The 23,107-nt window shown below is 45.7% G+C and overlaps 2 protein-coding genes across 3 annotated transcripts; one reads left to right on the top strand and one right to left on the bottom strand.

Annotated features, from left to right (window-relative positions):
* Positions 1 to 13,781: 13,781 nt before the first annotated feature.
* On the top strand, positions 13,782 to 16,735 carry LOC120661718 (zinc finger CCCH domain-containing protein 50-like). The gene is made up of 2 exons (XM_039940639.1): positions 13,782 to 13,990; positions 14,260 to 16,735. Exon 2 carries the CDS (start codon positions 14,292 to 14,294, stop codon positions 16,293 to 16,295), a length of 2,004 nt encoding a protein of 667 aa, XP_039796573.1. The 5' UTR covers positions 13,782 to 13,990; positions 14,260 to 14,291; the 3' UTR covers positions 16,296 to 16,735.
* Positions 16,736 to 18,323: 1,588 nt separating this feature from the next.
* LOC120661722 (HVA22-like protein k) lies at positions 18,324 to 22,964 on the bottom strand. Of its 2 annotated transcripts, XR_005670028.1 has the most exons (9): positions 22,734 to 22,954; positions 21,726 to 21,784; positions 21,269 to 21,366; positions 20,439 to 20,490; positions 19,977 to 20,040; positions 19,216 to 19,311; positions 19,064 to 19,136; positions 18,813 to 18,957; positions 18,324 to 18,729 (listed from the first exon to the last, which is right to left on the bottom strand). XR_005670028.1 is itself a non-coding variant. In XM_039940642.1 (8 exons), the coding sequence occupies exons 1-8, from the start codon at positions 22,764 to 22,766 to the stop codon at positions 18,614 to 18,616; spliced, it is 591 nt and encodes a 196-aa protein (XP_039796576.1). In that variant the 5' UTR covers positions 22,767 to 22,964; the 3' UTR covers positions 18,324 to 18,613. The 2 variants fall into 2 exon arrangements, 1 of the variants encoding a protein (XP_039796576.1); XM_039940642.1 differs by lacking the exon at positions 18,813 to 18,957 and having other exon boundaries at positions 22,734 to 22,964.
* Between the last annotated feature and the right edge of the window lie 143 nt (positions 22,965 to 23,107).

The raw sequence follows: 23,107 nt of genomic DNA on the forward strand, positions 1-23,107 counted from the left end.
AAATGAAAAACTCTTGAATACCAAAGTTGTTCAACATTTCGAGATCTACAACTTTAGTTTTAGGCAAAAGTTCATTTGAAGCTTCCTTTGAAAGTTAAAATTTGAAACTTGAGTGCATTTGAAAAGGTACTATATACTTCGAAATACAAAATTTTCTCCCATTGTTGTGTGATAACTCAAAAAACTTTGAACATAAAAGTTGTTTGTCTTTTAAAAACCTATAACTTTGGTTTTGGGCAAAAAAATTCGTTTGAGCTGTATTTTAGAAATTATTATCAAAGCAGATGGGTTCGAAATTTGAAATGTAGTTTAAATCTTTAAAAGCCATGATTCAAAAGACTTGTCATTTCATGTGTGAAATTTCATTTTCTCACTTTGACTTCAACTAGACTTTGGTTTATCATGACGTTAGTGACATGCCAAAACAATTTCATATGTAAACCTTTATTGGTTTGTGAGTTATGGATTGCCAAAGTGCATAAACATGGGCACATACATACACACATACACATGCATGCACACATAAATATATTCGATTCCATTTTTCTTGGTTGATTATGCGTAAAATCATATTTAATATTGCTTGCTTAGTTTTTAAAACTCTGGGATGTCACAATGATGATACACAGCACTGATGACTGGCAGAAGTACATGCAAGCAGCTCTAGAGCGTGGGTAGCCTCTGGCCATTCTTGTTCAAATCCGGGAGAAGACACAAAATGAAATCCAACATTGTGCAGATCAAGGTACTCCGAGTATTCGAAGAGAGACCAATTATGTTGAGCAAGATGAGTCAGAAGAGACAGAGAACCAAAACATGGGACCACAGGGCCTTGCTGATGAGGGAGAGAGGATACATAGCATTGTGGACGAGATGGAGGCAGAAGACCAAACCGCAATAGAGATGGAAGAATATGAGGGCTCATCTGATGACGAGCAGTACTCATTGCCAAAAGAGTGGAAGGAGCATGATTTTGGCAATCATGTCGCAGAAGACGCACGAAATCAGGAGTGGGAGTACAGAGGGAATGAGGTAGTGCAAGGTGCAACATATCCAAACATTGAAGCCGTAAAAGATGCTGTGAGACTATGGGCAATATCATTGAAACGAGAATTCAGAGTCGTAAAGTCTGGCAGTAAAGAATATGAGGTGAAGTGTGTGAATGATGGATGTCCATGGCGAGTACATGCATTCAAGGGAAAATAGAAGTCAAACTGGAAATGTTCCATTGTGACAGAGCACACTTGTTTGCTGTCAGAAGTTCTTCCCTCGCATCGCAATATATCATGCGACTTTGTTGCAAAGCAAATGTATGGGTTTATTATGGACAACCTAAATTATGAGCCAAAAATGATTGTTCGACACATTGAGCAGACTTACCAGTACACCATTAGTTATTTGAAGGCATGACGGGCTAAACAAAGGGTGTTCGAGATGCGGTTCGGCACATATGAGGCATCATATGATAACCTACCTCATATGTTATCTCAGGTTGCTGCTAGAAATCCTGGAAGTTTTTATGACACATACCTCGTACCAGCCGTGACTAGGGGCAAAGAATTATGCAACAAGCCTTCTTTTGCATAGATGGTTGTGTTAGAGCATTTCAGTGTTGTCTTTCGGTGATCTGCATTGATGGCACATTTCTGACTGGAAGGTATAAAGGTCAGATACTCACCGCAATCGAGGTAGATTGCAACAACCAAATAGTTCTGCTCGCATTTGCATTTGTTGAGAATGAGAACTTAGACAGTTGGTATTGGTTCCTTGAACGAGTGAAGGTTCATGTTGTTGTTGCACGTCCAAATATGTGTCTTATTAGTGATAGGCATGCAGGTCTGCTGCAATCAATACTGAAATTGCAACGTGGAACTGCGACAACGCCTCCATTGTGGCCCGATGTCCAAAACAGGTGGTGCATTAGGCATATGGGTGCAAACTTCTATGACCACTTCAAGAACAAGGATCTTAAGAACCTATTTAAGAGGTTGTGCACCCAAAATCAACAGAGAAAATTCAATGCATTATGGCAGATGCTTGATCAGTTGACTGCAGAGCTAGTGAAGGTAAGGGCATCAGGAGCAGGCACGAGTCAGGCTGCAGAGGCTAGGGATTCAATTGAGAAGCCATTTTCACACTGGATTCGAGGTGCACCTAAGGAGAAATGGTCATTTCTTTATGATACCAACGGAATACGGTATGGTATTCAGACAACGAACCATGCAGAGTGTTTCAATATGGTTATGCGTTCTTGTCGTGACTTTCCTCTTGTGGGAATTGTTGAGTTCATCATGTATGGGTGCATGAAGTATTTCAGAGAGCATTACACGGCTGCAAGCATAAACATCAGCAACCCCCAAATTCAGTTTTGCACAAGAGTGACACAATATATGCAAGAGAAGATTGAAAAGGCCAAACTGCACCGCGTCATATCGGCAGGTACAATGGAGCATAGATTTGAGGTTCTATGCAAGGATAGAACTGGTCATGGTATCCGTAGAGATAGGGTGGTACAGGAGAGTTTGATTACAGTAGATGGCAAAGCCTTCTGCTCCTGCATGAAGCCTAAGTTATTGCATTTGCCATGCTCCCATCTCATTGCGGCATGTGCAGAGTCTGGGTTGCAGCCAGGAGTATTTGTTTCACCTTACTTCAGCAAGGAAGCAGCTGTATCCACCTAGGGACATGAGGTATACGAGATTGGAATAGTGGGGCCTTTCATTCAGGATAATGAGAATAAGATGTTTATTCCTGATCCAGCCACTAAGAAAGGCAAAGGCCGCCGTCAGACACGTCGTATTCGGAATGGTATGGACGAGTCCGAAGCAAGCAAGGCACAAAAGCATTGCAGCCAATGTGGAGCATTGGGTCACAACTACAAGAAGTGTCCTCAGAATGCACTTCACGATGCTGCTGACGTCGGTCCTTCCGGAAATCCCAGAGATGGAGCACCTCCTACGTTCAGACGAGCATCGGCGAGAATTGCCCGTGGAAGGCATTCGGTGTCATGATCCACAATTGTATTTCATTATTTGTAATATGTAGTAATGAAATATTGCAGGTATGTAATGAAATATTATTGTATCTATGTGTCCAGTTTGTATGAAACATATATGTACCTATGTGTTCTCATATATTTTTGAATGCAGGTATGGAGATGGACTCCTTGCTAGACCCAGTTATCGACTCGAGCCACAGGTCTTACTTTGCAGCTGTTGAGCACCGAGCCCTAGAGGTGCTACGTCCTCGTCCACCCGGGGAGGCGATCTCTATACACCACGATTGGCGAGACAAGTATGTAATGAAATATTATTGTTTATCACTTATGTATTCGTCGGTATTCCTTTGTTTCGACAATTTTGTTTATTGCAGGTTACGTGAGGCCGGTCTATTGACTCTGAGCCGTCTTGTCGAGGTTGGGCCTATTTAGCTCGACTGATCCCTCCTGACGGCGCTCGTTGACAGATGGAGGCCGGCGACACACATGTTCCACCTCCCGTGTGGGGAGATGACTCCTACGCTGCAGGACGTGGCCTACCTCCTCGGCCTCCCTATCGTCAGGGAGGCTGTAGGTCCGCGTGTGGTGGCGGCCTCGTGGAAGGATGACCTGGAGGGCCGTTTTGCCTTGGTTGACCGCGTGGAAGAAGCAGGTTCGATCAACCCGCACCCGCGAGCAGTAGGTCCTTCGAAGACCTGGTTCCTACAGTTTACAGTACGTATTCATTCGATATATAAATTTAATTGTTACAATTCACATGTTACATTGTCAATTGAAACCATTAATCTTAATTGTTTATGCAGCCTGCCCTGTTGGCTGCGGATGCCGACGAGTACAGTGTGACCAGATCGCTGGAGGCGTACCTACTTTGGTTGTTTGGTTACATCATGTTCAACAACACTCATGGCAACTCGGTCGATAGGATTCTCCTTCCGTATGCACGGGAGATTGCGGATGGGGACGAGGACGTACTGCCCTACAGCTGGGGTGAGGCGGTACTTGCAGCCACTTACCGTGGACTCTGCGACGGCTGCATGAAGACACATGGGAACGCTATCCTGGCAGGGTGCCCACTACTGCTACAGCTTTGGTCGTACGAGAGGCTAGCCGTTGGTCGGCCCATGGTCAGCCACGAGCCTTACCACGAGGGCATGTACGGCGACGAGGAGGACGAGAGGCCCACTATGGGAACTATCTGGATCTGGCGTCAGGTACGTTCGCAACAAATCTAATTTTGTTATTCATTGTTACATGATGCATTAGCGCACTTTTAATTTAACTTATTCGGAATGCAGAGGTCCTGGGCGCATGCGCAGGTTAGACGCGCATATCCTGAGTTTGTTTCAGAGCTCGACATGCTGACGCCCGAGGACGTTGTCTGGGAGCCTTACCGCCCAGAGGTTGTGGTTACCCGTGCACCAGCAGGCCTGTCTTCACACTACTCCGCGAATGCGAGCCTGTGGGTTACTACCGCCGTCCTGGTTTATGACATCGCGGTTGAGTCATATTGCCCCTGGAGAGTCAGGAGACAGTTTGGGCAGCGCCAGGAGTTTCCGGTACCCACCGCGTTGGAGCGTGTCAGTCGCCAGGACCACAGGTAATTATGAATGAACTTGGCTCATACATTCGTGTCGAATCTAACGATTCTTCATGGTCCACTTTTGTAGGTTGTCAAGGAGTGGCTTGCCGTGCTCTGTTGATTGGCTCACCAAGATGCAGCCGTGGGTGGACCAATGGGAACAGGCAGACGAGCACTTGGTCCATCCAACAGGACCACACACAGACAGCTCTTTTAGGGCTTACCTCACCTGGTACTTAGACCGGACTCGGGCTCGTCTGGTTTATGTTGACACTCACCCGCAGCCACACCAGGTGAGGCCTCAGGATGGCTATGCCCGGCACCACGTGGAGGCACTAGCTGGCGCGGTGAGTCTCTTGATCATATTTGCATATATATATTCATATTCATAAGTGTAAGGATCACCGGGGTGTCCGACCCTAGAGGGGGAGGGGGTGAATAGGGTCGCTAATCGCTTTTTAACCTAGGACTCAAACTATTTGTATAATATAAACCTAACACGTCCTATACATGCTAGTTATAACTAAGATTTATCTATGCTACTCTCTACTTACCCCAAAAGACTTGCAGCCTATAGCCAATCCTAATCAAACTAACTAGGAAAGTAAAGGTAAGCAAGAAAGAGTAAATGCGGAAACGTAATGCGGTAAGTAAAGCGGTAAGGGAGAGGATATGCAAACTCCCGTGAAGACACCAAGACACACGATTTAACGTGGTTCGGTTAGGACACCAAAGTCCCTCCCTACGTCCACGGCCACTTGTCCAACACGAACAAATGTGATGCCGAGTCTCTTCGCTTGATCACCGTCTTGCCACGCCTCCAAGGCTCCCGACAAGCAAAGGCTAAGTGACGCCAAGTCACAAAGACGAGGTCACCGCCACCGTCTATCTCGAAGCGTCACCACGGCACCGTCTTCACTATCTTGGAGCTTTAACACCAAGTAGGGGCCTCCTTCCCCGCACAAAATGTCGTTGCCACTCCACACCAAGTCGGAGGGTCACACGACGAGTACACAAGGTGCTTGCCGCAGCAAGGCTTTCTCTCAAGCTAGTTCTCTCAAGAACTAAGCCTAAACAAGCACTAAGCACTCTCACAAGTGTGCTTAAGCCTATATGATGTACAATGAAGCTCTATGGTGGTTGGAGATGATCTTTAGCTCTTGTATACTTCCTTGAACTCCAGCACGCCCAAATGACCCGGCCTTGGGGGTATATATAGGCAGCACAAGCAAATATAGCCGTTGGAGAAAAGCTGCCAGAAATGTGCTTAACGCCGGTTAATCCGACGTACCCCAAAAGCCATCATCGGTTTAACCGGTGTATGTAAACTGCTACTTGAAAAACTAGCCGTTAGCAATTAACCGGTGTATTGTCGGTTTAACCGATGCAATCAACCGGTGTATGTAAAATTAGCGTCGGTTTAACCAGTGATTGTAACTTCTTCACGTTCCTCCAAAAACCACCTCTCTGGACAACTGAACCGATGCAATTGACCGATGCATCGTCGGTTCAACCGGTGTATGTATTTTCATCGGTCTTCGTTTGGCAATGTACCGACGTATGCATTTTCTTCAACGTCGGTTAATCCGGTGAGTGTATCTTCAGTTTCCAGCTTCTGGACAATTACACCGGCGTGTGTCTTTTCCTTAACATCGGTTCAACTGGTGTATTGAATTTCTTCACAGTCTCTTCGATTCTTGTCCTTTGGACCGAAGAGATTTCAGGGCGCTGCCCTGAGACCCGCGAGGGACGGCTCCCCCTCGACCCCCGTCCGCTAACCGGGTAGCGGAACCCCCGTAGGGGTGGCCCTTCGGGCCTTGCTACGCCTCTCTTCTCTTTGTCATCACTTGAACCTAAAAGCCTGAGAATAGTCATCTTAACAATCACATTAGTCCAAGTGTTGTGTGTGTCATCAATCGCCAAAATATTATATTGAAATATGGCATGAGAGGCCATTTTCGCTACAATAAGATAATTCATGTGTTTCTAACTGTACCTTTACTGAATTGATGCAGTTTCGCCTTTGCAACATGATGGAGACGGACTGCTCGACTTACCTGACGAGGGTACGTGCTGGATCCCCAATGACCCAGTTTGAGCAGACAGAGGCATGGTCGAGGCAACGTGATCAGTTGCGTCAGGTAGTGCACAACTTGGGAAGCCGTGTGTAGTACGAAGACAGCCATGGCTCGTCCCAGGCCTCGTCGTCGTTCCCGTATCCGTCGACCGTGCACGGGCCGACGTCACAGTTCTTCCCAAGTGCAGGTAACATACATATCTCTTTAAAATTATATCAAGTGTTCCTACATATTTACTAATATCACATACAGGATACGATCCAGCTACTGCATTCGGCCATACTGGAATATTTAGAGGGACAGCACCAGTTGGCGGACTGTATCCAGGAATGGTACCGGGGCCACAGATACCGGTCTACACAGGTTAGTTTATGTTTCATATTTCGGTTTCTACATGTCATGATGAAATACACGAGCGTACGATAACATCCACATTTTATGCGTAGGATTCTACCCCGATGCGGGCGCCGGACCTTCTTCTTCCTCCTTTCGACCAGATAACGAGGGCTTCACCTTAGACGACCTCGACAGCTTGACTCCAGAAGAGCCTGCCGCGCAAGGTGACCCCGATGTCTTGGGGTATTCACAGCTAGGAGGAGCACCACTTGGGATCTCTCAGCAGCAGACACCGCAGCCCCTTGCGCGTCCTGAGCGACAGGTGAGGTCTCCGGATGTTCTCACCTACTCGGAGGGCCATGTACGTGCCCAGCAGAGGGCTAAGAGGGTCCGACACCCTAGGGGTGGTTAGATATATCTGATGTTTATTTATAATGAGATAGCTATGGACCGCTTATTTGTATCCGATGTTTATGATTGTGCTAGTTTACTTGTCATTTGTTTCTATAGATACTATTGATGTGAACTTGTTATGTTTGTGGGTTCCATAATACTCGTGAAATAAGGGAAGTTCTTGCGAAATTTTTCTGTGATTTTATGAAGGACAAGTTAGGTGCGGTAGGAGTTAGCGGCCGAGATCCTGCCGACGATGATGACAACTACACGCTCGAATAGCTCAAAATAGGAACCATAGTGTATCTAGCTGCGAGTACGAGATCACAGGTTGCCACTGCTCAGCACGGCGATCACGGGTTTCCCAAATGTCGCATTCTTTGCCCAGACATATGTGACCCAATAGCAGTGCCCTTCCACCATTTCAAAAAGATGTGACAACACGGCAACCACTCCAGCTCACCTTCAAATCAGTCTCTCTGGCGAGGACGACGGACCTGTCATTCTACAGCGCAGGTCTGTGGCGTGCACTGGGGAAGGCGGCATCTAGGCGCGATCGACCGAGCGGCAGCAATGCAGCGCTGTGAGTCTGCTTGCACAGAGATGCATCGAGTAGTCATTTCGAGAATCGAATCTAGCTTTTTCAGTGTTAGGTCAGCTAGCCTCTTCACTATGTTGTCATGTAGGCATTTTAGGGGCATTTACACTCCACACTCTGGGTACCAGACCTTTGTGCGCCTATAAATACTCCGAAGTTTGTGAACTCCCAGCATCACTTAAACACCAAAGCTCATTGTATACCCAATGTCTGGAGGTGGGTCTAGCGGGAAGAATTACTACGGTTTTGGGAAAGGAAAAGGGGGGAGAAAGGGAGACACCATAATATGGGAGGGGCCTCTTGGACCTGATTCCTTTCCGGAACCAGTGTTTGAGTTTCCACCACAGCACAAGAGTGAATTTACTAATGAAACTCCTCTTCGACAATACGATAACCGTAGAGAGCCGTGGCTAAAATGCAGACATAGTGAGGACTGCTTAGTGCAGATGTGCACCGACGGGATGGATGGCGGTCGGTGTTTCTTTAAATGTCCACACGCATGGGTAATACTCGGTTGTTTCATTTCTTTATCTTCAATGAGACACCTTACATGAAATTTGTTTTGCAGTCTTCCGATGGTCCAGAAAACTGTGGTTTTACTAGGTGGGTCGATCCTGCACCAATTGATTCTGTTCAGGAGTTCATCGAGTACCTCCAGATAAAGATCTTTGATCTGGAATGCAAGGTGAACCATTATGAGGAAGTGAGCGAGGGTAACAAAGACGACGAAGTTGATGATACCAGCAATGCTGCCGGTTCACAGGATGAATCATGCACTATTCCTTACTGCAACTGCCCTTGTCACAAGAAGAAGGGCCCTGCGCCTCCGGCACCACCGCCTGCACCACCTGCAATGGGTGGATACTGCGGAGAAGGCTCAACGCAGTTTGCTACGTGGGGGTACGGCTACTAGGACTACCCTAGTGCTAGTGACATGCTGCATCGTTGTGTTTATTCTGTTTTTTTTAAATTACCTAAGGCATGTTAGGTTAGTCCGGAATCTGTTTACCGTAGTTTGCAACGGGTTCTGTCATGCCACTGCATGTGTGATGTGTGTTTCATTATCGTTGTATTATGATGTAAAATTTGATGGTTCACATTATATAATGCATTTCTTAGTTCTTATTTCTTAGCATTATATTAATTAAATGTGTGCTTTTTAGTATTCTAGTGACATGAAAAGCTCCGACGCCCTAGGGGTGGTTAGATATATCTGATGTTTGAATCTCTGATGTTTATTTGTAATGAGATAGCTGTGGACCGCTTATTTATACACTTCAATGTTCGCCTCTGATCACTCTCGTATTTTCCATTACATACAATAGATGGTATGTTTATACTTTGATGCCCCATTACGACTAAGTACGATTCAAACTCGACATTATGTACATATACAGTGAATGTATGTTAGGTACGAGACATACATACAACCATAATACAACATTAACAATACTAAATGCGAATACATCTTAAACCGATGAACATCATATGTTATATATCATGGCATGAAATCATCTAGGTCGTCATCCCAGTTGACAGATGGTGGTGCTGCAGGTGGTGTAGTATGGCTCGACGAACCTCTTGGCTTTCCCTTTCTCTCTTTTCTGGATCTACGTTCATGTACAGGGGGAGGAACATCATGTGTTGGAGGCCATGGTTTGGGGGGCATGAAGTCATCCATGTCGTCATCCCAGTTAACACAAGTTTGTGCTGTAGGCGGTGCAACATGACTTGATGAACCTCTTGCCTTTTCCTTTGTCTCTTTTCTGATTCTAGGTTCATGTATAGGGGGAGGAACATCATGTGTTAGAGGCCATGGTTTGGGGGGCATGAAGTCATCCATGTCGTCATCCCAGTTAACACAAGTTGGTGGTTGAGGTGCTGCATCATGACTCGACGAACCTCCGGACATCTGTTCTTGCGTAGGCCAAGTACTATCACCCGAAGATCTTATCCACCTCCTTCGTCTAGTTTGCGGCATAAGTCCACCGAAGATACATACCAATTTATGGAAATTTGGTATCGTTTTGTTAATCAACTCCGTGTCCTCGGGGTAATCCTAGCATATAATTAAAAAATAATGTTACTGTTTCATAAATATGGATTCAAAATGACGGACGGGATTACAACTGAATGAGAGTTACCTTAATGTGCATCTCATACACCTCTGGCCGCATCCATATCTTACAAGAACTTTATAAGAATTCAATGATATTAGGATGATTCGCTAGTTCACATACTCTCATGTATATCTTCCGACGTTCTAGCATGTGTCCCTTTATATCTTGCGTCGTAATACCTCGAAATAATGTGAAATCTTTAAACTCTACTACTTTGGACAACACCATCTCTATCGTACCATCCGCTAACGGATCCAACTTCTTACTGATAACAAGATGGGTCATGATATCAAGTATTATACTAGATTTTTCTTCGGTCCATGAAAATCCTCCGCAATTGGAGGCAGCCATTGTCTTATGCTGCAATATCAATAAGGTACTTTCATAATTCTATTCTAATTCATAATTAATTTAAAAACAAGTCTGTAATAGTACTGAAATTGTAATACTAAACGAGTGTTCTAAAGCACCAAATCTAATTCAGCTAATCCGCTAATTAAATTAAATTGTTATACAATATCAATGGATTCATACGGAAGTTACCGGTAGATCACAAGTACGCAATTCGGCAGAGCTTCGCCGCTTTTTTTCTCCTCACCCCTCTCTTTTTTCCTGAAATTTTAGGCTCAAATGACAAAGGGAATGGTGGCATATGGCGCCCAAGGCTTATATAGGGGGAAGGGACCCTGTCGCCCCCCCCTCCCACGGGCGACAGGCCCCTGTCGCCTCTAGGGTGGGCGACATGCCCCTGTCGCCCGTTGGGGGGGCGACAGACCCCTTTTTTTGCCAGGGACCTCGTTGCGAAATTGAAGAAAAAAATAACACTTAGGGCCTGTCGCCCTGTGGGGGGGGCGACCGGGGGTATTTCTGAAATATTTCAAAATGGACACATATTTTTGAAATTTTTATTTTTTAAAATATAAAAAAGAAAAAACTTCGCTTGTTTACGCACTGGGCAAACTGAAAGTCGGGCAATGGCTTTTACACTTGTTGCGCAGCCAGCCTCTCGCGCACTCACTCAGCCTGATGGGATTTGATCATCTTAAATATGATCGGTTTGTTTTTTTGAATCATCCTTCTGATATAGACGTACACTAATTGTTGTCCAAGACAAGTACTCTATTTACTTCCTCTGCATACTGCGCGTTTATTTCAAAACCCCCTCTTGAAACCAACCTAAGCTCTAGAGTTCTACTCCTCCCATGAATGGCTTGTTGCAATGGGCTAATAAACACATCCTAAAGTTCATTCGCAGGAGTTATTTTTCTTCTCTAATTGTAGTACCGTGCTCTTTTTAACTCATCATATCCTATTTTTGAGCATTACTGATAAGAGAGTATGTTACATCTTAGTAGTTTGGAATGTGCGGAATACTCTTTTGTTACATCTTACGCCGGCTGGCTGGGCTGGAATCTACTGTAGCAGCTGAAAATCATTGTAGAAGCTAGAGAAAAGCCCACTGATTGGCTGGACGGGGTACCCTTTACTGGTTGGATGATGTGCCCTTTGCTTATTCCAGCCGAACGGCTGGTGCTGTGCCAGTTGTGGCTGGGCTGATCAGCCAGTCCAGCCCAGCCATCCGAACAACGCCTTAGTAGTTCGGAACAAGTGAAACACTTGCACAAACGTGTTTCCTCTTAATTTAAGCTGAAGACTAGCATATAGTTATTTAGTAAAACCATAGGAGTACCCGCCTCATTACATATGTCACATACTATAAAATGTACAAAAATAGAAAACATCATGTGCAATGGAGCACCACCATAAGTACCACTTTTGGAGGCGAAGATAAAAGAAGGTTGACGGACAAGCATAAGAAAGACATCTAAGAACTCTTCTAATACTTCTCAGCTAAAGTCCTTGTAATGGTCTCTTCCATCTTTGTCTTTAAGATTGAAGTTGGTTAAGGTACATTTCTCTTGCTCGTCTTTGAATCAAATGCTCTTAAATCAACCCTTCGATATCAGGTTGTATGCTTGACTATGATAATGATAATTGCTGCTTCTGGCGAGTAGCTCTTGCCACGTATTGGTAGCATGGAGGATGGCCCAAATTCTGTTCAGTTGGCTTGTCAATTAACTAGCCAGCAGTGCTTTTCTCTCAAACTAAATCAGCGCCAGCCACCAGCCAGCCGAACAGAGCCTGGTATTTATTATTATTTGGGTAGCTAACATTTGTTGTGATGTTACCTATTATTTGCAATATAGTATTAGAAGTGAGAAAAGTTCTAAACAACAAGAGAAAAAAGTAGAGGAATTTATAAAAATCTTGTTGAAGGAAGACTCGTCCATTCGCTTGCAGTTAGAAGTGATTGAAAGTAGATAATCACAACCGTAACAAGAATAACAAGAAGACACAACCGACAGCAAAATATCCAGATCATCAAAATTCTATCCATAATGAAACTCAAGGAGGAAGAAGACGGAATATAAAGTGTGAGAAAAGAATACCTTTTTACTTGTGTGTTAATGGCTATGTATAGGACGGTCAACCATGTTCTACACAAATACATAGAAACCAATAATAAATGTTATGATATTTCTTATGTATGGCCTTAAGATGATAAAAGTTTTCAGATTTCGTGAGTTGGAACGTAAGCTGATAATTATAAGATAGTGATATAAAATTATGGTATTATATAACCATATGTATGACGTACATAGTACTTTCGAATCGAAGTGTACAATATGTATTTCCAATAAATTCTTTCAACAAGTTTGCTAAGCTGTGGCTGGTGGCTGGTGCTGATTTATTGTGAGAATAATACTGCTGACTGGCTGGTAACTGGTGGCTGGTGCTAATTTAATATGAAGAAATAGTATTAATGACTAGTTGGCTTACAAGTCCAGTGAACACAGCTAATACATTGCTTGTGTCTGCGAAATTTGAATCCATCATTCCTGGATTCGCTCTAGGCTCTAGCACCGTTTTTGACCGGCAGACCTGAAACCGTTCTCTTATTGCCGCAACGGTTTCCATTACTCCCGTCTCGTCCCCGTTCCCGCCCCGGCAGTCACCGACAGATGGGCACCACTCGGCAGCCCCGAGATTTGACCGCTGTCCTAGGCTCCGGCACGGGGCCCACCCCTCCACGCTTTTCCCCCGGCGCGCTCGCCCGGACCTCACCAACCCCGCATCCAATCCACCTCTGCGGCCTACTCGAGCTCCGGACGCGTCCGCGCGCTCCCTGGACCAAGCCCACCGCGCCCTGGGTCCACGCGCACGTTTCACGTTTCTCACATTCGAGTGCGTCCGAGGCGGGTCCATGCACCCGGCCCAGGCGACGCCACCGACGACCTTTCCGCGCGCCGACCTCCCCCGTACCGCGATGCAGATGGCCGGATGGGGCTCCACCGCGGCACGTGGCGGGCGCGCAGCGGCAGCGGCAGCCACCCGCCCACCCCCGCGCTGCTCCCCGACCCCACTGCGACGCGAGCGGTCAGCACCGCGCACCGGCACCCGGCTGTTTGAATCCCGCGCGGGCCCCACCTGCAGTAAATTCTCCTGCATAAATCCCCGACCGACACGCACCCACTCTCCGCTCAACCTCACACATGACAAGCGGCCCCAAAACATGATGATGCCCACTTGTCAGTGAGACATTTCGGATAGCGGACTGGACGATGCAGGACGTGGTGCCCGAGGAATAAGACAAGTTCTCCACCTCACCACCGCCGGTAAACTGCGAGTCCTCCTTGCTCCGTCGCTCTCTCTTATCCCCACTCCGCACCTCTCCTCGCCCTCACTGCCGTTCCCCAAAGCAGTTTCGGCTTCTCTTCTCGAGCGAGGGGGAGGCCGCCGCCGGCGACCTTCGCGAGGAAGGGAAGGGAAGGGGAGCGTTGGATCCCTCTGGATTGGATTGGATTGGGGCTGGATCATCGCGGGCAGGTAAATACTGCCCGTTAATTGCTTTCCTTTCTCGCGTCGATCCGGGCTTCGAATCCGTGAGATTGCGCCCGGTTCTATCCGGATTGGATAGCCTGATTTCCTTCCAAGGAGCGGGTGCTCGGATTCTTGGAGTCCGTTTCCCCGCCTTTTCCATTTTCTTGCCTTCCTTATTTGATGATTTCTTGATCTCGTTTCGGAGTTATATATCTCCGGGGCCCCCGTCTTGCTGAATCTAGCTAAGTCTCCTCTCCGTCTTGCCGTGGATGCAGATGCGCTGAGCTCCTGCCGGGCAGAGTGAGCGATGGGCGACCTTGCTGATCTCGCGTGCGCGGGCGAGGCCGCGCGCTCGCATCTCGCCGGCGGCGGCCGCCGGGACCTGCTGGCGGAGCTGCTGGAGCTCGCGGCGGCGGACGACGCCGCGGGGTTCCGGGAGAAGCTCGCGGCGGCAGGCGGCGATGCGGAGCTGGCGGACGGGGTGGGTCTGTGGTACGGCCGGAGCAAGGCGTACGAGCCGCGCACGCCGCTGATGGTGGCGGCGACGTACGGCAGCGCGGAGGTTGTGTCGCTGCTGCTCGGCCTGGGATGCGTCGACGTCAACCGGCGCCCGGGCGTCGATGGCGCTACCCCGCTGCACTGCGCCGCCTCCGGCGGCTCGCCGAACGCCGTCGCCATCGTCAAGGTGCTCCTGGCTGCCGGCGCCGACCCGGTCACCCCCGACGCCGCCGGCCGCTTCCCTGCCGACGTCATCCTGGCTCCTCCTGCTTCGCCGGACGGCTTGGGCGATCTGGAGATGCTCCTTGGCCGCCGCCGAGGTCTAGCTGTCGCGACCTTGGTGCCATCGGGCTCGTCCTCCCCGCCACTCTCGTCCTCGCCGGATGAGGGCAACAGGTCGCCATCTTCGCGGTCATCTTCGTTGTCCCCGATCACCGTGGACCGTGCCAAGAAGGAGTACCCAGTGGATCCGACGCTGCCGGACATCAAGAGCAGCGTCTATGCCTCCGACGAGTTCCGCATGTTTGCATTCAAGGTGCGGCCCTGCTCCAGGGCCTACTCGCATGACTGGACCGAGTGTCCGTTTGTGCACCCCGGTGAGAACGCCCGCCGCCGGGATCCCCGCAAGCACCCGTACACTGCTGTGCCCTGCCCCAACTTCCGCCGCCCTGGTGGCTGCCCCAGTGGTGATAGCTGCGAGTTCTCCCATGGTGTGTTCGAGAGCTGGCTCCACCCGTCGCAGTACCGCACAAGGCTCTGTAAGGAGGGCGCGGCTTGTGCCCGCCGCATCTGCTTCTTCGCCCATGATGAAGATGAGCTCCGCCATGTGCCTCACAATAGTGGTGCAGGTTTGCTGTCTCCCCGCGCATCTTCATCTATTGACATGACTGCTGCTGCTGCTCTTGGGCTTCTACCTGGATCTCCTACCAGGCACTTTGTGCCACCCCCGCTGTCACCATCTGCCGCCAACAATGGTGGAGGTGCTGCTGCTCATTGGCTCCAAGGTAGCAGGCTGCGTTCTTCTTTCAATGCAAGAGATGCACAGGCTGATGACATTGGCACGCTCCTGGAATGGGAATCACAATACCTTGGAGCGCTCAGCCGATCCCAGCCCCGTCTTTCTTCTGGTCTGAGCATTCGGCCAACAGCAATTGCTCCATCTAACCTCGAAGAGATGTATGCTTCAGATATGGCAATGTCACCAAGGTTCACCAATGACCAAAGCCACTCAGTCTACTCACCAGCACACAAATCAGCCCTCCTAAACAAGTTTCATCAACAAAAGGGCCTCCTGTCACCTGTTAATACCAACAGGATGTACTCTCCAAGGGGTCTTGATCCATCAATTATCCATTCTCCATTTGGTGGCATGTCTCCTCGGTCCCCTCGCACCATGGAGCCAACATCTCCTCTAAGTGCCCGCGTTGGAGCTACTGTCACGCAGCGTGATATGTTTGATCATTTCTCGTCCGTGAACAAGCATCAGTTGCCATCTGTTGGATCGCCACGGAATCGTAATGCTTCATGGGGCAACATTGGTACCCCAAAGAGTAAGGTTGACTGGGGTGTTGACAATGAGGAGCTGGTCCGTTTGAGGCATCCTGCGCAACCAGGAGCTGCAGAAGAGGAGCCAGATGTGTCATGGGTGCAGTCACTGGTGAACAATGCTGAGCTGAATGGCAAGAGGGGTGAAATGGCAGGCGTGGCCTCTGGACCTATGGGTAGGCCTGACCTGAGCAGTCAGGGTGATTTAGTGGATCAGACGATGATTGCTTCTTTGCTTGAGCAGCAGATGCACTTGGAGCCAAAATAATTGTCAAGGGAGGCCTTTTACTGCAAAGGTGGATGAAACCTTCATTTTGCTGGATTAGTTACCGAAGAATAGTTATTTGTCCTAGTAAATAATAATATTCTTTTGTATTCTTGAATTTTTTGTTCGCAAAGTCAGAGATGGTGGTGTTCAGCAAAGCATTCGGTCAGAGATTGGTAGCTGAAAGCAGCTGCCCAGAATTGGTAAACAACCTCGTTACTTTGGAGGTCCTAACTAGTATTCTTTTCATTAGTTCAGATTCAGATGAGGTATATTCATATGGTCCACCATGAGTCAATAGTAATTGTGTTGATCTCTGTAACAGAAGAGATTATAGTTCTTTTCCCCTCATTTATCAATGAATGATTTCATGAAAACATTGATAATTCCAATTTGTTGTTCCTCAGGTTAATACATCTGTACTTTCAGATTTCCTTGTTTGATTGATCCTCCGTTGAATAATACTGGCCGTGAAAATGGTCCATTATGAAAGAAGTCTCTGTTCCTGTTGATTTTGTTATGAGAGTCCCAAGTTTGGACCCAATTCTAGCTGTGCAGAACTGTGTGTAACCAAAATGCCTAAGGGTAGATGAGAAGTGTGTGGAATTTTCTTCTGCTGCAACTATTTTCCAGAAAGACAATTGCATTTCATGAGGGTAGGTGCTTCTGCGGTAATGAGTTGAAGGGCCATTACAATCGATTTCTGTTTCTAAACAAAATTACCATAGACTAAATAATGCTTTCGAATTGGTAGAACAATTGCTGAGATGATTTAACCTGGTACGTGTTGTATGATATGTGTTCTTCGTTGAACGAAAAATGGGTCAAGACTCAGGGCAGCCGCCTTCCCAACAGAAAGATGGGCGCGGCTTAGGTCAAAAGCAACACACCGTTTTGGTCCATAGTTCGTTCAACAACCATCACGTGGCCTCCTCCACCCCTACAGCCGCCGCCGCAGAGCCTCCCAGCGCCCCCCTCCTCTATCCCTCCCGTGGCCTCGCCGCCGGTAGGTGGAGGAGCGGGACCCATTTTTTTCATAGATTTATTGAGTTTTTATAGGGTTTGGTTCTCCAGCAACATCGATGAGATGGGCGACGATGACGTTTTGGAATAAGGTCTCTTCGGCTTTTTCCTACCTCGACGACGTCCGTTCTGACGCCGACGATGGCCAAGTGGGAGTTAGTTCTGTCAGATCTGAAGGTTCTCTTCAGATTTTTGCAGTTGGTGTGTCAATTAGGAGATGCAGTTGGCTGTCTTTTGTTGTGGCGACTTCAACCTCGTCTTTCGATGTGTTCTGCGACAAGATCCGGTTTCTTCAACCATCTGTTTCGGTGGTGAAGGATTGCAAGCCTGTGTTGCTTTGGGTGTTCTCCCGGTCGATGTTCTTTCAGCGGTTGCTAGATCTCGTTGTAAGTAGCGAGTGGTTTTTGCGATCTTCAAAGCCTTGTGTGGCAATGGCGTTTGCAGGTGTTCCTTTCCCTTACTGCTTTTTCAGTATATTTTTCAAACTCCGGTGGACGACGAACAATTGGTTGAAGAAGACGACTAGAGAACTCTTCGATGTAATTTTATTTTTTTTATGTCTTCTTGTGTCTAGTTGTTCTTCTATTGTACTACCAATTATTTTTTTTATATGAATCAGATATGAAACATTTTTTGGTGTCTTCTTCAAAAAAAAAAAACAACCATCACGTGGCCCTGTTTCAGCAAATTCCAAATCAGGATTTGCTCCGATCATCAATGTGTTTCTAGGTACAGCAAATTGAGGACATGCTGATTCAGCTTAACTACATCAGTCTATGCATACATAAATATATACTGGATCAAGGTTCAAGGAAAACATACACAAGTGATGTTTCGAAACATGCAGGCAGAAACACTTATTTTTTTCAGGGGTAGGCAGAAACACATTGATGTGGCCTAATAACAGACGGCAGCAACCCAGCGACCACGAATTCATGCTCTAATTCGAGCTTGTTCATTGCAGGCCTGAAATTGCTCTAACGTAAAAGATGACACAAATCAAGATGATGAAAAAGCAATCAGGCAACGTCTGGACATGGAACTGCATCTCACACCTCAGGCATATTAATAAAGTAGACAAACGAATGCTGAAAGATTTATCCAACACCCATTTAAGTGGCTATAGATTGTACTTATCTAGCTAAAACTAAAAACATAGTTTCTAGGTTTAGTCTTTCAGCAATGGTCGTATTCACAATCCAAACAACCTGGATGACCTGAATGGACACTTCTGTAGCACATCCAACGATATAGCATTTGCTTCGCTAGAGAAATTGAGCTGTGATAGCAAGTTCAGCTCAAGTCTCAGATCCCAACCCACCAGCTTCTTCCGTTGTAGTTGGATTCGGACCTTCAATTGCATTAATCGCTTGTGGTTCATCAGGTTGGTCAAGGCCATTTACGATGTAGTTTGCTGTCAAACATATAAGCAGCATAAATTGGTTTTCCAGGAAATCAAAATTCTAGACACAAACTCACAAAGCACGATTGACATACGAAGTCATGTTGAGGGCACAAGCAGATAGTTGTTACATTGCAGTGGAGAACTAACAGCATGTCATGCAAGCATATGAGACCCAAAAGAATATCAACCTTAACATCTTGCTATCCAAATTGTAACCAGAACCTTTTTATTTATAGCCTGCACCCAATTTAGCAATTCTTTTACATCTTTTCCTGCACGGTTAGCTATTGTCTGTACAAGTATGCCATGTACTCTGTCATACAGGGTCTTTCCAGTTATATACCTGTGGTAGCACCTCTGATGGCCATGTTCTCTATAAAACGAATTTCATCTTCATGGCTGCTGACAAACTTCGTCTGGTTTTGTACAGTATTACTTTCGTCAGTTCATATCCATGTAGGAGAATATATCTATGATGATACAAAGCACACTTACAAGTTCCTTTGACAGAATATTCAGAAATCTATCAATTTTTGCCTGATGTTTCAGGAAAAATGGACGTAGGTATTTTTTGTACACACGCTTGGATCCCTGAAAGTAAAACAACACAGCTATCAGTAAACCAAAGGTCACAAATTCTACCAAAAGATTCATCATCTAAGATACAGCAAGCACTAAAATATCTCTAGTAAAATGAGTTCAGAAGGGAGCATAAATCTTGCCACAAGAAAACATGGATATGATGTTAATAATTCATAACCATAGAAAGGAAAAACATATACAAAGCTGTAATATCAAAGTTCTTGACAAACTCCCACTAAAAGATAAAACTTGAATGGGTCAAGCAACAAAGCTCTTGAGAGTAGAACGGGAAATAAGATTGGGGCAATGCAAATAAGTCAGCAATATCATGGATTTGAGCTAAAGTCATATCAAAGAAGGTACTCCCTCCGTCCCAAAAAGAATGCAACTCCCGCTTCCCGATGAGTCAAACAATTTCAAATTTGACAAAATTTATACAAAATAGTATTAACATTTATATTACAAAATAAGTATTATTAGATTAATCACGTAACATATGAAAATAAATCTATTTGGAGACATAAGTATTAGCAATTTTTTTATATAAATTTAGTCAAACTTGAAATTATTTGACTTTTCCGGAAGCGACATTCATTTTGGGATGAAAGGAGTAAGTGGTAGAGTTGAGCCTACCAGAAATTTGGGGAAGAGGATGGAGGGCAAGGGAATCTTACCCCGTTTGAAGGGAACTGGATCCACACAAGGATAGCAAACTTCACATGATAATAGAGAGGAACACTGGAGAACAGCAATAGACACATGTTCGAATAGTATTTAGATGAATAGCACAATAATAACAAGGAAAGTTACTTATGACAAATATAAAGCATAGTAGTAAAGTGCACAGATGCAATGAAATGAGAATGCTATTAGAGGAAATAAAATGATACTCTGCGAAATGTAAAGCACAATAACAAAATACAACAAGTTGCTGGGGGGTTTTCTTAACTAAAAAGAAAAGACTCTCAATGCATCATTTTCTAACAGATTTTCTAACCAGAAGTTTTTTCAAGGTAGTTTACATGGAATCTAATGCAAGGCTGCAGAACCGAATGCTCACTGTAGTGTCATTGCTATTCATGGTGTGAACACGTGCCAACAAACAAGAACAGTTCAACAAAATCAGATATCCATACCTTGAAAGAAGCTTATCTGCAAAGACTTCAGCAATGCTAAAGGATCCATACACTGCAAAAACATTTTGACATTCAGATACCAATGTCGCAAGCAGCAAGCAAGAGCAAAAGTACTGCAGACATGGACTAAAATACAGACAACAGCTATTTTTAAATTTGTTCACTTGATTCCAGCTGCACTAAAATTTTTCTCATTCTTATACTATTAACGCCCTGGTTTGATGCAAACTATTTTTGGAGTTTTTGAAAAATACTAAAGTTTTGCCAGATAATTTAGTTTTGAATAAACTCGGAGGTGTTTGGATATGATAAACCTTAGTTTAGAAACCAGTCTTTCTAGAATTTTATAAACTTGAACAAGGACATTTTTTTTCTAAATTGTGGTACCACATAGCTCTGATTTCAAAACTGTAGTTTCTTAAGACCATGGTTTTTGGAAACTGTGACATCGCAAAAGGTCTCAAGTCTACAACTCATCAACCACAGTAGCATTTTATCAGCTAAGAAATCATGCTGAGACGATAGGGCAAATTGCTGTCTTCCATGCAGTATTAAAAACAGTGGGTCATTCTGCATACTGCATATATTACTTCATTCATTGGTATGAACAACTTTCTTATTAAAAATAATTGAATCATTTCAACTGGATCTAGAAGACTTCTTATATATTGCATACAACCAGATAAATAACTCCACAAAATATAACATATGTTGCAATTTTTCTCCATAATGCTAATATAGCAATAGTTTGTACAGCATTTTTTTCAATGCTAAAAGAAGTTGATTACGTAAAATGAAAAATCACTACAAAGGTTCGTTTCATTACAGACCTGCCCAATACAAGAGCAACCGCTCTTTCTCTTTTTCATCCTTCTTCTCTATAGCTCTGAAAGTGGAGTATACAGGTAGACCAATCCCCACGACACAACTGCACCAGCATGAATGAGAATAATAAACCTCAACTATGATGTTAGCACACTATTTTTGAAAAGGACTGCCAGGATAGTATATTTTTGTTTATTACATCAATTAAGACCAGCACGTGTTTCTGGTAGCAGATAAAAAATGTTGTAGTTACAGAAGATGCCCATCTCACATAGGTTGAAGATGTTGCTAATATAAAAAAATATGATTATTGCCAGCATTATCTGTTTGAAAAAATATATAAATCGGATACACTGAAATTTATGGGCATGCGTTTGTATGTCCATTTACCAGTTGACTATCTTATAGAGATAAACAACATGATACCATAACACAATCAATTTTACTATATTTAAGAAGTACCTGGCTGTACGGATGACTACATTAGAGCTTAGTGGTGCCAATAAGAGCCGCAAACCCACCTGCAGACGTTTTAAGACAACACATTAATACCTGTTGGTTCAACCATTAAATTTTGGGCCATACGACAAAAGCCACCAGAAAAACGAAGAATAATTTTTTTTAAAAAAAAGGTAGAGCAAGATATTCTTGGCGATTGAGTAGGTCCAGGTGTTACAAACTTGCTACACAAAAGGCATTTTAATTGAATCCATGCGCAAAATAGAAATGCGCCGAACCCAAAATAAATCTCAGCTTCGGTGAGTTTGAGCATATGACCAAGTGGGTTTGTACCTTGAATTAGCTCATATCACGATTGGTAAATGGATTAATATTGAAATATTCGAAACTCGTAATTTCTCCCAATGCACTAGATATACTTGAAACTCGTAATTTCTCCCAATGCACTAGATATACCTGAAACCCGTAATTTCTCCCAATGGACTAGATATTTTTAGTGATGCTCCTGTAACACTAATGTTCTAGCGCAATGCTCTTGTAACTAACATGAAGACAAAATCCACTGCAAGAGCCAGGGACCCAGGGTAGTTACAGAACAACTGTCTCCGTTCTCCCACAACTCAATGCAGTGCTTTAGTGTGAAAGAAAAGTTCGGGGTACACTAGATTCTCAGGTAAAGATAACCATACTTGGCGCAATCCCATTGACGTTACGGGCGCTTGATAAAACAACAAACAGAAGATCCCCGTGTGCCACGATCTGCCACAACCTTTCGGTTCAAAGCGTAAACACGATTCAGCCGCGCCCTAACCCAATCAGCGTATTCGTCCCCCAAAGGCCCCAACCCAAACCCAGTAGACAAACAAAACAAACACGAGCAATAGCATAGCCGAAACGACAACGACACCTCCAAACCCTCCGACGAACACGCGGGAGCCAGATCGCCCGAGCTTCTCAGGCGATCCCGGCTTTCCGTAGGAAAGCGGAGCGGGACGGGTCACGGGCGCGTACCTCGCCGGAGATGGCGGGGGCGAGGAGAGCCATGGGTCGCCGCGGAGGAGGAGGCGGGGCTACCTAGGCGGAGCGCGAACCGCGGCGCCCCAGCGGCTGCTGCCTTGAGGCCGAGGTATCCGCGGCGATTTGGGCTCTGCGCGGCGGGAGGGAGGGGGGAGGCGGCAGGGACTTCACGCGACGGCTGCAACGTGAAAGCCGGGGAGGAGGGGCAAAAGCGGTTAGCGTTTCGGTCTATTTACGATTGGGTCCCTGATCTGTCCATGATTATCACGTGCGGTCCGGTTCCTTCGGGTTCTTCGAATTTAGCAAACGGATCAGACGTGCTTATCGTTTGGTTCAAATATGCTACCGTTTCATCGAACATTTCGAAG

The sequence above is a fragment of the Panicum virgatum genome, chromosome 2N, assembly GCF_016808335.1.
Source record: "Panicum virgatum strain AP13 chromosome 2N, P.virgatum_v5, whole genome shotgun sequence".
Lineage (NCBI taxonomy): Eukaryota > Viridiplantae > Streptophyta > Magnoliopsida > Poales > Poaceae > Panicum > Panicum virgatum.

Coding starts and splice junctions, on each gene's coding strand:
- LOC120661722 (XM_039940642.1), bottom strand. CDS start 22,766: ATGGCTCTCCTCGCCCCCGCCATCTCCGGCGAG. Junction 21,367..21,725: donor GTAGTCATCCGTACAGCCAG/GTACTTCTTAAA, acceptor ATGCTGGTGCAG/TTGTGTCGTGGGGATTGGTC. Junction 19,312..19,976: donor TCCAGTTCCCTTCAAACGGG/GTAAGATTCCCT, acceptor TTTTACTTTCAG/GGATCCAAGCGTGTGTACAA.
- LOC120661718 (XM_039940639.1), top strand. CDS start 14,292: ATGGGCGACCTTGCTGATCTCGCGTGCGCGGGCGAGGCCGCGCGCTCG.